At 40.1% G+C, this 13,216-nt stretch overlaps 1 protein-coding gene across 2 annotated transcripts in view; it reads left to right on the top strand.

Moving 5' to 3' along the window:
- The window catches only part of YTHDC2 (YTH N6-methyladenosine RNA binding protein C2), a 37,151-nt gene extending 25,593 nt beyond the window's left edge, over positions 1-11,558 (top strand). The window contains exons 23-31 of one of the 2 annotated variants that reach the window (XM_082191539.1): positions 563-758; positions 1,664-1,773; positions 3,021-3,313; positions 4,549-4,611; positions 5,869-6,046; positions 7,640-7,843; positions 8,855-9,037; positions 9,342-9,445; positions 9,850-11,558. In XM_082191539.1, the coding sequence (XP_082047665.1) occupies positions 563-758; positions 1,664-1,773; positions 3,021-3,313; positions 4,549-4,611; positions 5,869-6,046; positions 7,640-7,843; positions 8,855-9,037; positions 9,342-9,422 (1,308 nt within the window). In that variant the 3' untranslated portion in view covers positions 9,423-9,445; positions 9,850-11,558. The remainder of the gene's footprint in view (positions 1-562; positions 759-1,663; positions 1,774-3,020; positions 3,314-4,548; positions 4,612-5,868; positions 6,047-7,639; positions 7,844-8,854; positions 9,038-9,341; positions 9,446-9,849) is intronic. The other variant, XM_082191540.1, reaches the window with a different exon arrangement.
- The last annotated feature ends 1,658 nt before the right edge of the window (positions 11,559-13,216 follow it).

Genomic DNA, 13,216 nt, shown 5'->3' on the forward strand with positions numbered 1-13,216 from the left:
CCAATCAGAAGGTTGGAGGTTCGAATCCCTGCCACAGGGTGAGCTCCCGTTGCTCAGTCCCTGCTCCTACCAACCTAGCAGTTCGAAAGCACATCAAAGTGCAAGTAGATAAATAAGTACCACTCTGGCAGGAAGGTAAACAGCGTTTCTGTGTGCTGCTCTGGTTCGCCAGAAGCAGCTTTGTCATGCTGGCCACGTGACCCGGAAGCTGTATGCCGGCTCCCACAGCCAAAAAAGTGAGATGAGCGCCGCAACCCCAGAGTTGGTCACGACTGGACCTAATGGTCAGGGGTCTCTTTACCTTTACCTTTAAGGCTTCCTGACCATGTACTTTTGTTCTGCATAGCTTTTTGTGTGTTTTATATGGTGCTCCCGTAGTCTCCCATACAGCAATGAGGAGGTTCACAATGGTTTAGATTCAGCAATGCTGCGCATTGAGTCCCCCCTGCCCGTTTTCTTCAGAGGGCTAGGGAAAGTTTGCTTGTAAACGGATCTTTAAAATTGTCCCTTTTTCTCGAACCCAAAGAAGCAATTCTGTTCCTTCTGTGTTACTGCCTAACAGATTCCTCCAGCGAATGGTCAAGTGGCAGCTATTCAGGCACTTCCCACGGACTGGCTCATATACGATGAAATGACAAGAGCCCACCGCATAGCCAATATCAGGTGCTGCTCAACTGTGACACCAGTCACTGTGGCCCTCTTCTGTGGATCAGCTAGGCTGCCAAGTAATGCTTTGCAGGAGCCTTCCTCCTTCAGAGGTATAGTGCTAGAATAAGAAACACGCTTTTAATATGCATGTGTGGGTAGATCTAATCCACTTGTTGACTTGCGTTAGCAGTTGTTAAGAGCTGTTTGTTTCCTGCGCTAAAGTAAAATAAACATTTTTTTATAATGGGATGGGGAATGAAAAATTGGCACTTGCTCTTCTCATTTTTCCCTTTTAAATTCAAACCGATTGTTGGGTTCTGTTCATTATTTTGAAGTCTGGAAGCAGCTTCATACATTATGTTTTCTTGCAGGGAAAGCGCCTCACTGTTGGGAAGAAAGTGTAGATTGTCTTGCCTTTAGCAGCTCTTTCAAACAGTTCGTTTTCTTAATGTTTTGTTAAAATAAATATGAATGTGGTTACTGTCATATAAGCTAACCTGTTAAGTAAATGAGATAAAAGCAAAATGCAGCTGTATATTGCAAATAAAACTAAGCAGAGTACAAAGAAAGAAAGAAAGAAAGAAAGAAAGAAAGAAAGAAATAAAGAAAGAAAGAAAGAAATTGGAGTCCCGGAAAGCTTGGGTAACTGTAAGATCTTAAATGTCATGACTGTCATCACCTCATTCCAGAGAGTGAGTGCTATCGTTGGGAAGGCCCAGTTCTGTGTTGCTAGGTATCCTGTTCTCAGGTTATTTAGCGCTTTAAATGTCAACAACTAATAGGGTGTGAGTGCAGATCTTACAACACTGGTGTAACATGTCAGTCTGGGTGTCCCACTAAATCACCTAGCAGCTGCATTTTCCATTAGCTGCAGCTTCTGAACCAGGCACCAGGTAGGAAGTTAGCAGATTAATCTTGATGCATATTAAGAATGCATACATTTCATAATTGTTGTCGGTTTAAGTACGGAGTACAGTAAATGTTAATGTCTGAGATCTTCTTTTCTCTAATATAGTGGATGGTGTTCCTAATGACAGCAGTGATAGTGAGATGGAAGACAGAACTACTGCTAACTTGGCTGCCTTGAAACTGGATGAATGGCTTCATTTCAAATTAGACCCAGAGGTGCGTACTTCATGGTTCATCTGAAAAAAATTGAAAGGAAAAAGCTCAGTCTTGAGAATTGCTTTCAGCACTTTGACCTCAAAATGACTCAAAATTAGGATTCCAGGCTCAAAAACTGACCTCTGAATGAAACAGAACTCTTTGCTCTCTCGTTTCACCCAGCATCGTAATCACTTTTTATAAATCTATGATGCGACCACATTAAAATATATATTCTAGATACTGCATCTAAACAAACAAAAACCCCACTGTTGTACAGTAGGAAATGGTGCACAAAAAGGGGAGTCAAAATAAATTAAACAAGGGATTGGAACCATTTCCATATGAGAAAAGGTTAAAATGTTTGGAGGACTTAGTTGGGAGAGATCAGCAGGGAGCTGGGACTTGGTCTTCACCAATATGTGGAATTAATATCTAGTTGGATGGGTGGGGTACAAATAAAATTTATTATTATTATTATTATTATTATTATTAATAATAATAAACAGCAAGGGGACCTTAGTGTGTTTTTATAACATCATACATGATGTGAAGAAAGTTGTTGGGGGTATTTCCCCCTCTCTCTCAGTTAAATTAAATTAATTGGCTTTAGATTCAGAGACTGCATAATTAACATGGTATTTGCTATCCTAAAATGTGGTGATGGCCACTGACTTAGATGACTTTAGAAGGTGGTTAGATTGATCTTCTATAAGTGTCCATTATAGAGGCTACTATCTCTACTGGCTAAATGGAAGCTCCAGATTTGATGAATGTATGGAGTTTGGAGGTAGGGATGGGACACATAAACCTGTGCACTTCGCCTGGGTGGAAAAAGCAGATGTTTCAACCATTTATTGATGTTGATTTAGATTGAACTCCCTCTTCCTTAGCCATTCATGTCCTTTCACCTATGTAAATGGTGCTGCAAGAAAGCCATGCAGGGGCAGTTTAATTCTGGACCTATCCTCTATCACTATGAGAATAATCATCCCAGTTGAAAAACTTGAAATCCTTTGCCATTGGTCATGGTTACAGATATAACAGAGGAATGAAATATTAATTAAAATACAATTTTTTAAAATCTTCCAAATATTTTGGAACAAAAGGATGTTTTCAGGAATCATGTTGCTGACATCAAACTTCCTCAAAGTATTGTAGTTATCAAAACTATTTAATACACTTATATTCAATAAAGGGTCACTAAGCGTTCTTGGAAGGGTCTCCAAGACATATATATATTAAATTATAAACTATATTTATTACAGGCTGCTAGCCTACTCCTGCAATTGAGGCAAAAATGGCATAGTTTATTTTTACGGCGCATGAGAGCTCCTTCAAAGCCCTGGTCTCAAGTTGATGAGGCAACCATACGCGCAATCATTGCTGTTTTAAGCACTGAAGAACAGTCTGCAGGTCTACAGCAGCCTTCGGGAATTGGGCAAAGACCAAGACCCATGTCATCTGAAGAACTTCCTCTAGCGTCTTCATGGAGATCAAACACTAGCCGAAAAAGCTCAGCAGAAGCAGAATTCGCAGATGATGCTTTTAATGCTGAAAGGTCAGTATCTAGTGGATAGTACTGTCCGCAGTACTGTGCTCTGTGCCTGCCGTGACTAGGAAGCACATAGTGTGCAAAGGGTTTAACCCTGTGAGGTGTCTGTATGCTTTAAAGCTCACCTTGGCCCTCCACATTTTTTGAAACTCCCAACTCCCATCAACCTCAGCTAGGATGGCCAGTGATCTGGGATGATGGGAATTGTAGTTCAGCAACATACAGAGGGCTGTTGGTTGGCCATCCCTGGATGAAGCTGTAGTTTTTTCCCCACCAGCACCAGAGCACCAGAGGTAGCATAAGCTCTCCTCTCTGTGTCCACTCATTGCTTGTCGCTCAGCAGTTGCAAACCCACAGTTGGGTCACCTCAAAGTAATACATTGTATTTCTTGATGGAGGGAGAGTTCCTTTCTGTTCTTGACTGGTGTTTAGGCTCCTGACCTAATCTGACAGTGCATGCCCATAGAAAGTCATATTGTGGTTGTGCGTCTTTTGCAAACAGAAGTGAAATCTGAGGTTCTATGCTTTCCTACATCTTCCTTGCATTTTGGTTGACTTGTTGCTTCCACTGACCAAAATATCTGAAGCTTTACTAAAATGCATTAGGACAAAATAGGGATAGCTGGACCGAAGTTTAATTGAGTCCCCCTCCTCCGAACTTTTCAAGAGTGCCTCTCCTGCCTGGTCCGGTAAAGCCATTGAGGAGGAGGGCAGACTTACAAACACAAAACTTGATATGCAAAGATACTTCATGGAATCCCAGTTTTCTATTATGGGGGCATACACATACTCCCTCTCTCACACACACATATATATGTGCACATACGTACATGATTTTTTTTAAACTTTAGAATATACTGCTAAAAAATAAGAATTGTCATGTGTAACAGACTCAAGTATGCTACCGTTTAAGCTTAACGTAATTTCAGCATCATTAAAAAGGTAATTTATAATACTGGAACATATTCAGGACCATTTTTAATAATTTTGAAATTAGTTTTCACACAACATTGATGGCTAACAGAGTAGATTTAAAAATATACAGTGTTAACAAAAAAGCTTATTGTTCAACAATATTCATTTCTTTGCAGTATTTAAAAACAATAAGCAGGAACCAGAAATATATAGAAAAGCAAAGGAATATTTATGAAGGACTTGAGCATAATATGAACTTAGTCTTCAACATGTTTGTAAAATGTCTCTAAAACAACTTGAAAATATATAGCCGTTTTCTCTTTCAGAAATCCCCCCAAAGCAACTTTAAGCTATGATATAAACAAAGAACAGAACAATACAATATTAAGGTAACGTTCCAATTTTTAAAGCTTGTAAAAAGCACACTTCAAAGAGTACAAGGCAATTTGACAAGAGAAAAATAAATAGAATAGATTGCTTACTAAGGAAATACAAAAATAGTGAATTGCACTGTCCCTTCTCCAGAAAGTTTAAATGACTATGCTCTGCCATGGGAGCATATTCACCCAGTGCTTTTCCAGCTGCACTGGCTCCCGGTAGAGTACAGGGTCAGATTTAAGGTGCTGCTTTTGACCTTTAAAGCCCTTCACGGCCTAGGACCCTCGTACCTAAGGGACCGCCTCTCCCAGTATGCCCCACGGAGAGCCTCAAGGTCCATAAATAGCAACACCCTAGTGGTCCCGGGCCCTAAGGAAGTTAGATTAGCTTCAACCAGAGCCAGGGCCTTTTCAACACTGGCTCCGGCCTGGTGGAATGCTCTGCCTCATGAGACCAGGGCCCTGCAGGATCTGATTTCTTTCCGCAGGGCCTGTAAGACAGAGTTGTTCTGCCTGGCCTTTGGCTTGGAGCCAATTTGATTCCCTCCCTCTCTTTTTTCTTTTCCTTTCTCCTCCTGCGATGAGGCTACATTTTAATATTTTAATGTTTCAATATTTTAATGTTGTATTTTAATTTTGTTTTTAAGTTGTAATCATTCAACTTGTTTTTATTATTGCTTGTTCGCCGCCCTGAGCCCAGCCTTGGCTGGGGAGGGCGGGGTATAAATAAAAATTATTATTATTATTAGAACTACAGGGGAAGGAAATAAGAAGGCATTGGTGCTGTTTGACTCTAGCAGCCATTACACCAGTCTGCCTTCTCATGCCTAGTTCCACAGAGATAAATCTCAATGGTAACTGGCAAACGGCTGCTATGCATTCCGCTGCTGCTGCTGCTGCTGCTGCTGAATAACGTGTCTGGAAACCTGTTATCCTTGCTTGCCTGACTTTGTCCCTGTGCCGCTTTTTTATGAATATTGGGTTGCTAGTATATACAGAAAAACTGCTTCCGCCTGTCGACCAGAGTTTGGAACCCCATAAGTGTGAGCAGATGGCGTCTTCAGGAAACCTCTTAGAGCAGGGGAGGCTAACCTGTGGCTCTTGAAGATGTTGTCAGATTCCAACTCTCATCAAACCTAGGCCAACATGGACAATGGTCAGGGATCATGGGAGTTGCAGTTCCAACATCTGGAGGGCCACGGTTCCCTATCAATTCCCTAGAATTGCTTGATCCTCATTAAACGTGGTTTTCTGCTTTCAACTTAACAGAGTTCTAATGAAGTCTGCATCTCCAGCATTTCACCAACCCCTGAAATACAAAGAGAGAAGCGTTTTGCATTCCAAACGAAGCACAGATGATAGGTCAGACCAGTCGTCTGTGAAATCTACAGACAGCAGCAGTTTCCCCAGCCCCTGTGCCAGTCCTTCTCCTCCGTCATCTGGGAAGGTACAGTAGCTGTTCTTCATCCTGTTTTAAATTTTTGGAAGCTGCTGACTGCTTGCTGAAATAATAAAATCAGACATAGTACCCTGGAGCTGACAACATTTTGCAAATATTGCTGGTTTGATTTCCTTTTCTGGAGTACATGGTTCAAGCTCTTTCAGATAAATTTGTATGGCTTATTTCTTTGCCACCTTGAACCAGGAGTACCCTCTCAGAGGTTTTTGTGTCTATATGTGGAGCAGAAACACAAATACCTTGAGAATCATTGAAGAAAATTAAGGGATCGGTAGATCTTAGGCTAAATCGAGAGCCGTAGAAATGTTTAAAAACATAAAGTTTTAAAAGAGCTGACTACTTTTGTATAATCCCGTTCTCTCCTCAATTCAGTTTTGGTTCACTATGGTACTTGATTCATTCTCCTAAGAGCCAGAAAACCAGCTCTGCTTAGATACCAGAGCTGACTTCATTTGGTAAAATATGACCTGTACGTTTATCTTACAATATTTTTGGCATTCAACAAGAACTGGTCCTAAATGTATATGCTGCTTCTAGAGACCTATTGACAGCAGATGGCAGAAGGGGCAGAGCTGGTTAGTTGTCCCTAAACTGTAGTTGTGCTAGAGATCCCAATAAAATTCAACTTGATGTATTGCAACATTGCATTACTATCTTAATTTGCAACGTTTCGTATTTGCATTCCTTTGACAGCAAAGATACCAACTATTGAACTACTTTCCACAAGAATGGTATGGTCATACCTTTAAAAATACCTTTAAAGGTAATACATTAAAAAACAACAACAAATGTCTAATCATTGACCTGGTTTTCATATAATTCTAAGACAGACCATGGCTTAGTGCAAATGCATGAATATGTAGATTTCTGCAGACAAGATTGCAGCTGCAAGGCTCCTCTTCCAGTCATGCTTCTGCCATGGTACTCGGGGCTGAACCTTAGTGTTACCTTCAGATCTGTGGTCATGATCTATCTCTTTCCAGAAAAACTACAAGTTGTACCATGGTTCTTGGTTTACCCTTTTAAGGTTTTACTGTTGAATTTGAATGTAATACCCAGCCAAAATATAGCCTATCCCCAGGTAGTGCAGCTGTGGTCTTGTTGTTGTTGTTTAGTCGTTTAGTCGTGTCCGACTCTTTGTGACCCCATGGACCAGAGCACGCCAGGCACTCCTTTGTTCCACTGCCTCCCGCAGTTTGGTCAGACTCATGCTGGCAGCTTCGAGAACACTATCCAACCATCTCGTCCTCTGTTGTCCCCTTCTCCTTGTGCCCTCCATCTTTCCCAACATCGGGGTCTTTTCCAGGGACTCTTCTCTTCTCATGAGGTGGCCAAAGTATTGGAGCCTCAGCTTCACGACCTGTCCTTCCAGTGAGCACTCAGGGCTGATTTCCTTCAGAATGGATAGGTTTGATCTTCTTGCAGTCCATGGGACTCTTGAGAGTCTCCTCCAGCACCATAATTCAAAAGCATCAATTCTTTGGCGATCAGCCTTCTTTATGTGGACTTACTTACTGTTAAATGCTGGGACATAGTGGGTTGAATGTGTCCAAACATTACAAAAGTTATCTTTTTTTGCAGGGCTCCAAGTCTCCTTCTCCAAGACCAAATATGCCAGTTCGATACTTCATTATGAAAAGCAGCAACCTGAGAAACCTTGAGATTTCACAGCAGAAGGGGATTTGGTCTACAACCCCAAGTAATGAGCGAAAACTGAACCGAGCCTTTTGGGAGAGCAGTGTTGTTTACTTAGTATTTTCTGTTCAGGGATCAGGACACTTTCAGGTGAGAAATTGATACACTGAAGTTGATGAGTATGTTGCAAAATTGTTACCAGACTATAACAACATCTGCTACATTCACAACATTTACCTTGCTACAATTTGTCCTTTTCCTTCCTCCAGTGATGTAATATAGGCAACTTGTGTGTAGAGTTAATTTCTTAATTTTTCAAGTTGTGATCTGACAAAGGACTGGCATTTAATAAGGCTCTGAAACCTACTAGAAACAGGCAACCTCACATGAAAAATGGGGTTGAAATCCACCCTGGGAGTGACATTTATACAGAACTAGATCCACAATGTAATCCTCCTAACTTATTTTCATCTTCATGGTAGTAAACAGTATTCTCAAACATGGTAGTAAACAGTATCCTCAAACTTCAGCCACTTAACAATTACATTTTCTTTTTTGTAAACAAAAAGCACCCGCGGCAACTCAGCACCTGAAGAAAAACAGCTGACTCTTATAAATGAATCTTTACCCCAGACAGTACTAAGATTCATGTAGTTTTTCAAGCAAAAAACAACCCAGATAAGCAGCGAAGTCGCCTCCTTCTGCAGCACTACACGTGGCGTTATTGGGGGACATTTTGCCACACCAAAGCATTTGAATTTGGCTTGAGATAGAAAAACAACTTCTAAAACCCTCTTTCTGTTTTATGAATTAATGTATTGAGGTTAAAAAAAAAAAAGAATGCTGTGCATTTTTTCAAGCAAAAACTGGTCAGAGAAGCATATTAAAATATTATTCTCCTGACACATGGTTTTATTTTGGATATCCTGCTCCCCCAAGAAATATTAGAAGTCAGCTTGGGATAAAAAGACAACCCATAAACCTATCAGGTTTTTTTCCCCTACTAAGTGAGAATAGATGCTATCCAACTAAGCCATACTTGGAATAAACCTACTGAGATCGATGGACTTCAGTTAATTTATTTCAATGGTCCTACTGATGTGTTTAATACAGAGTAAAAACTGGTTTTATTTAGATTCTAACATTTTAAATGTGTCGTAGGGCTTTGCTCGAATGTCTTCAGAGATTGGACGTGAGAAGAGTCAGGATTGGGGTTCTGCTGGCTTAGGAGGAGTATTCAAGGTGGAGTGGATCCGGAAAGAAAGTCTTCCTTTTCAGTTTGCTCATCACTTACTCAACCCTTGGAACGACAACAAGAAAGTACAAATAAGTCGAGATGGCCAGGTATGTTGATTTTACAGCTCTGAGTACAAGTATATGCTCAAGGATGGATTACTTGATTCCCTCTGTCTTCATTGTCAAGAATGTCTTGACATAGTTCATTTTTTAAAACCGGTAATGGCCAGTTTTATCTCACTATTTGAAATAACATCAAGATGTAAGAAATTTCCCTGTAGAGTGAAATACGTAACTTCGGCTTTGTAATTGAAGCAGCTTCTACTGAGGCTAGTTGTCATTTCCATGTAGTGGTCTCCTTTTTATAGCCGGGCCTTATAACACCATCACTTTCCCCCCTTCCCTGGTGTAGGAACTGGAACCTCAGGTTGGTGAACAGTTGCTACAGCTCTGGGACCGTATTCCTTTAGGAGAGAAAAATGCGGCTGATTGAAAATACGACGGGCAACTTTTGAGGTATACTCTCCAGATGAGAATGTGAATGAATTTGAAGGTTTTCTAACCCTGTTGGTGAAGCTTAGAGAAAGTAGTAGCTTTTCTCAAGTGGTTATTGATGTAATATTGGATAGATCCACACGTCACTAGATTTTAAGGCTAGGAGAGGGGGAAGTGGAGCTAAAATACTGCACCAGGGTGACAGCTGTGGAGGGAGGATGCAGAGCGAAAGGTCAGTAGAGCAGGCAAGTGAAGTAGAAGATTGCAAGGCCAGCGTAGTAATTTCCTGTTTTAAAATGCTCTTCCAGAACAAGCTTGATGTATAGAGTGGTCACTTGAGAAAATCACATTGTCATTTGCCAAAATTAAGCACAAGTTTTTGTCTGCCGAATAAAGACTTAAAACTTTGTCGTTCTCCTCCACAGTTCCACCTCCTGTGAAATAGATAATGTGCTAAGATCACCAGTGCACCTAAAGAAGGAAATGCCTGAGGGAAATGAGCTGCAGGCAGTCAGCAGCACTCCTCTAGCACAGACTAGATTTGATTCTGTGTTCTGGTTTGAAGGAAACCATGTGGACTGCTCTTATTTTCATTGAGAAGTTTGTTCTTTTTCATTCACTTTGAAGTTTCAAATGTTAAGACACCCAAACTCCAAATGGTGGGTCACCAAAGCAGACCAAAGCTGCTGTTGAAATTTTAACCGTTGTTGTAATTTAAAGCAGTAGTTCTGGGAACAATGAGTAATATTCATCTTGATGGAATCCTGTTCCGACAAGGCTCAAGGGAAAATAAATGGAGGTACAGCTTCAAAGTTGAAAGGGTTGTGAACACCTTCTGCTACTGGACTAAAACACTGAGTAGACATATCCGGGAAAAGAGCCTCTTCTCCTCAGATTAAATCCAATTTAAATGATGAGTGCCTTTTGTCAGAAAGCTGGCTTTGGGGTGTTTTAATTTTGACTTTATTCTGTGTCCATTATGTGCTTGCAGAAATGGGCATGGATTTCCTAATTCTTTGCTCGTAGCGGGTGCATCAGGAACAGCCTCTTCACTTTTGAAGGAAAGGTATCTTTAAGGAACCATTTTGTTTTGATTAGCCTTCCTCTTAAAACAATCACCAGCAACTTTTTTCTCCTTCCCAAAATTGCCTACAAGTTCCTTGTAGTGTGCCCTTTTGATTTTCTTTTTCACTTGCCATATTTCTTTTGACTTGATTTGTTTAAATAGCTCCCTCCTACATTGTGCAAATATATAATCTGTTGTACTTTGCTTGTACAGCCCCTCACTCAGTCTCTTTCCTGTAGTTTCGTTTTTTAAAAGCACGGTGGCCAAATCAGCTTTTCTGCAGAGCATTTGAACAGGGATGGTTTAATTGCTGAGCAGTCTTCTAAGTTAAGAATGTTTAAAAGGCAATTATTTGCCACAAACCACTAATAAAAGGATAAAACTACAGTGGAGTAGCTTTTACATGAATTTGGGATTTGAATTTCTTGGCTTTGCATTTCATTGTTAAGGGTTTTTTTACATTTTCATGTATAGATTGACTTATTTGTGATTCTTGAGCATGTGTAATTGAGTTCCTCTGTACATCTCGTCGCATTTTCTTGTTAATTTTTACTGACTAATGCCAGTCATTTACCAGTTTACCAGTTTTAAGTTGGAAATAAGATGTATTTAGAATAAAGCCATTTTGTTTTTAGCTGATTGGTGTTTTGGAGCAATTTCTACCACAGAGAGTAACCTGTTATCAAAGCACTATATCTACCAAGAATTAGTTCTTCACATCTGATTGTTAAATTGCATTCATTGTCAGGTTGTATATAGCAACAATAATGATTCTGTTTTAGTTCTTCTTCAGGTACCATTGATATACCAACTGCAGTAACCTAATATAGCTTAAAAAGGAAATTAGGAAGAAGGCTGTCTTACATGTTTCTTCTAAATGTCTTCAAGATCAGGATTCAGGTGCAGCTACTCTCGGGTACAAAGGAAATGTGATCAGTTCCATGCTTTTTTGCTATAGGCTAGATATTTCTAAAGCACAAAATAATAATAAGTTATATGAAAATATAGTGTCAGCATGGTTGGGTTGTATGTACATTCCTCCCCTAAATAAAGTTTACATGCACACAGGTCTATTATTCCTGTTAGTGAATTTCATCGACTTCTAAAAAGCTAAATAATCTTTTTCATAGTACGACTTGATTCTGCGTAAGCTTAAAGGGTCCTCCTTTCCTAGTCACTGCTACAGGGTTAAGAAGTCATTACGTTCTGGACTGATAGTTCACTGTTCATTTGTCTTTCCTTATCTACCTGGGCCTTTTAATCAAAACGAAAGGTGAGTAGCCAGTGAAGAATCTGTTTCCTGTGATGTCTGCTCTGCTCTGGAACAGAGGTGTGTGCTCATAAATAAAGTGGCTATAGTGCTGAAAACTGATATGTAAAGACAAAGCTGTTTCCAAGTGTTTGGAAATCAAGATATTTCTTCCTAAGTGTACATATCAAGTTGCTATATGTATTTTACTGTCCATATGTATTTTTATGGGTTGGCCTATCTAAATCTCAAAATCCAAAAGTTCCCGGTTCCTTTCACAGCCAGTCCTCTTTCTCTGCATGCATTACAGTCAAAACGGGTCACAACAAAGATGGATAAAATATGAGTGTATCAATGAAGCTCTCTCTTCTCTAGCTCCATATACAGTGGTACCTCGGGTTAAGAACTTAATTTGTTCTGGAGGTCCATTCTTAAGCTGAAACTGTTCTTAACCTGAGGTACCACTTTAGCTAATGGGGCCTCCCACTGCCACTGCACTGCCGCCACGCAATTTCTGTTCTCATCCTGAAGCAAAGTTCTTAACCTGAGGTACCACTGTGAAGAACAAACAGTTTAATAATAACAAATGCATAGTTGAAAAGCGCTGAGGCTTAGGTAGTGGAGCTAGCAGAGCTCTCCAGTGACAATGAAAGCAACAAAAGCATGATCTGTTTTGAAGAGCTGCGGCAGGAGGTAAGAGGCAAGACCTGAGTCCCAAGGATTACAAGCGGGAACTTCAGTGAAAAATACCTGATCTAGGTGGTGTGTGGCAGTTAACAGACTATCCTGTTTTGCTCATTTAATAACCTTGCCTTGTCAACAGCCTTTTTTATTTCTTTATATTTATTAAATTTGTATACCGTTCTTCATCCATAGATCTTTGGGCAACTCACAACATAAAAAATGCAATATAAAAAACACAAAATATATAAGAAAAATAAGAAAAACAAACCCTTCCCTCAACACATTTAAAAGGGTATTGGATGTTAATCAGTCAAAGGCCTGGTTGAAGAAGGTTTTTGCCTACAATGCATCTGGCCTTTTATAATTCTCGGATAGAGGACTGAGAGTTTGGGCAGCTTCAACTGCCAGGGAGCCTCCTTTACGTGCATGGAACTTTTTTCTCAAAATCAGTTTTTACTCTTTCCGATTTGAAAATTTAAAAAACCCTTCTCCAAAAGCACTTTTCAAGCTGTGATACTTCCATGGCTAGCCCAAGCCCTTGAGACTTCTTATACAGGAAAGCATGTTTGCTTTTTTGTCCCTGCAAGCCATTCTGGAAATGCCCTTAGGTTTAATGCTGGCATCTTCTCTTGGAAGTAATTGAAGCCCCCCCTTTTCTGACCCTGTTTATGAGGAGAAATGAAAAAACAACAACTTTTGTACAGTAATGTGGAATACAAATACCCTTCTTATGGTACTATTGCACTGGCAACCAGTCTTGGTATCTGTTTGCTTTTTTGAGTGAATCTGTTCC

Source organism: Podarcis vaucheri, assembly GCF_965113315.1.
Source record: "Podarcis vaucheri genome assembly, chromosome: 11".
NCBI classification, from domain to species: domain Eukaryota; kingdom Metazoa; phylum Chordata; class Lepidosauria; order Squamata; family Lacertidae; genus Podarcis; species Podarcis vaucheri.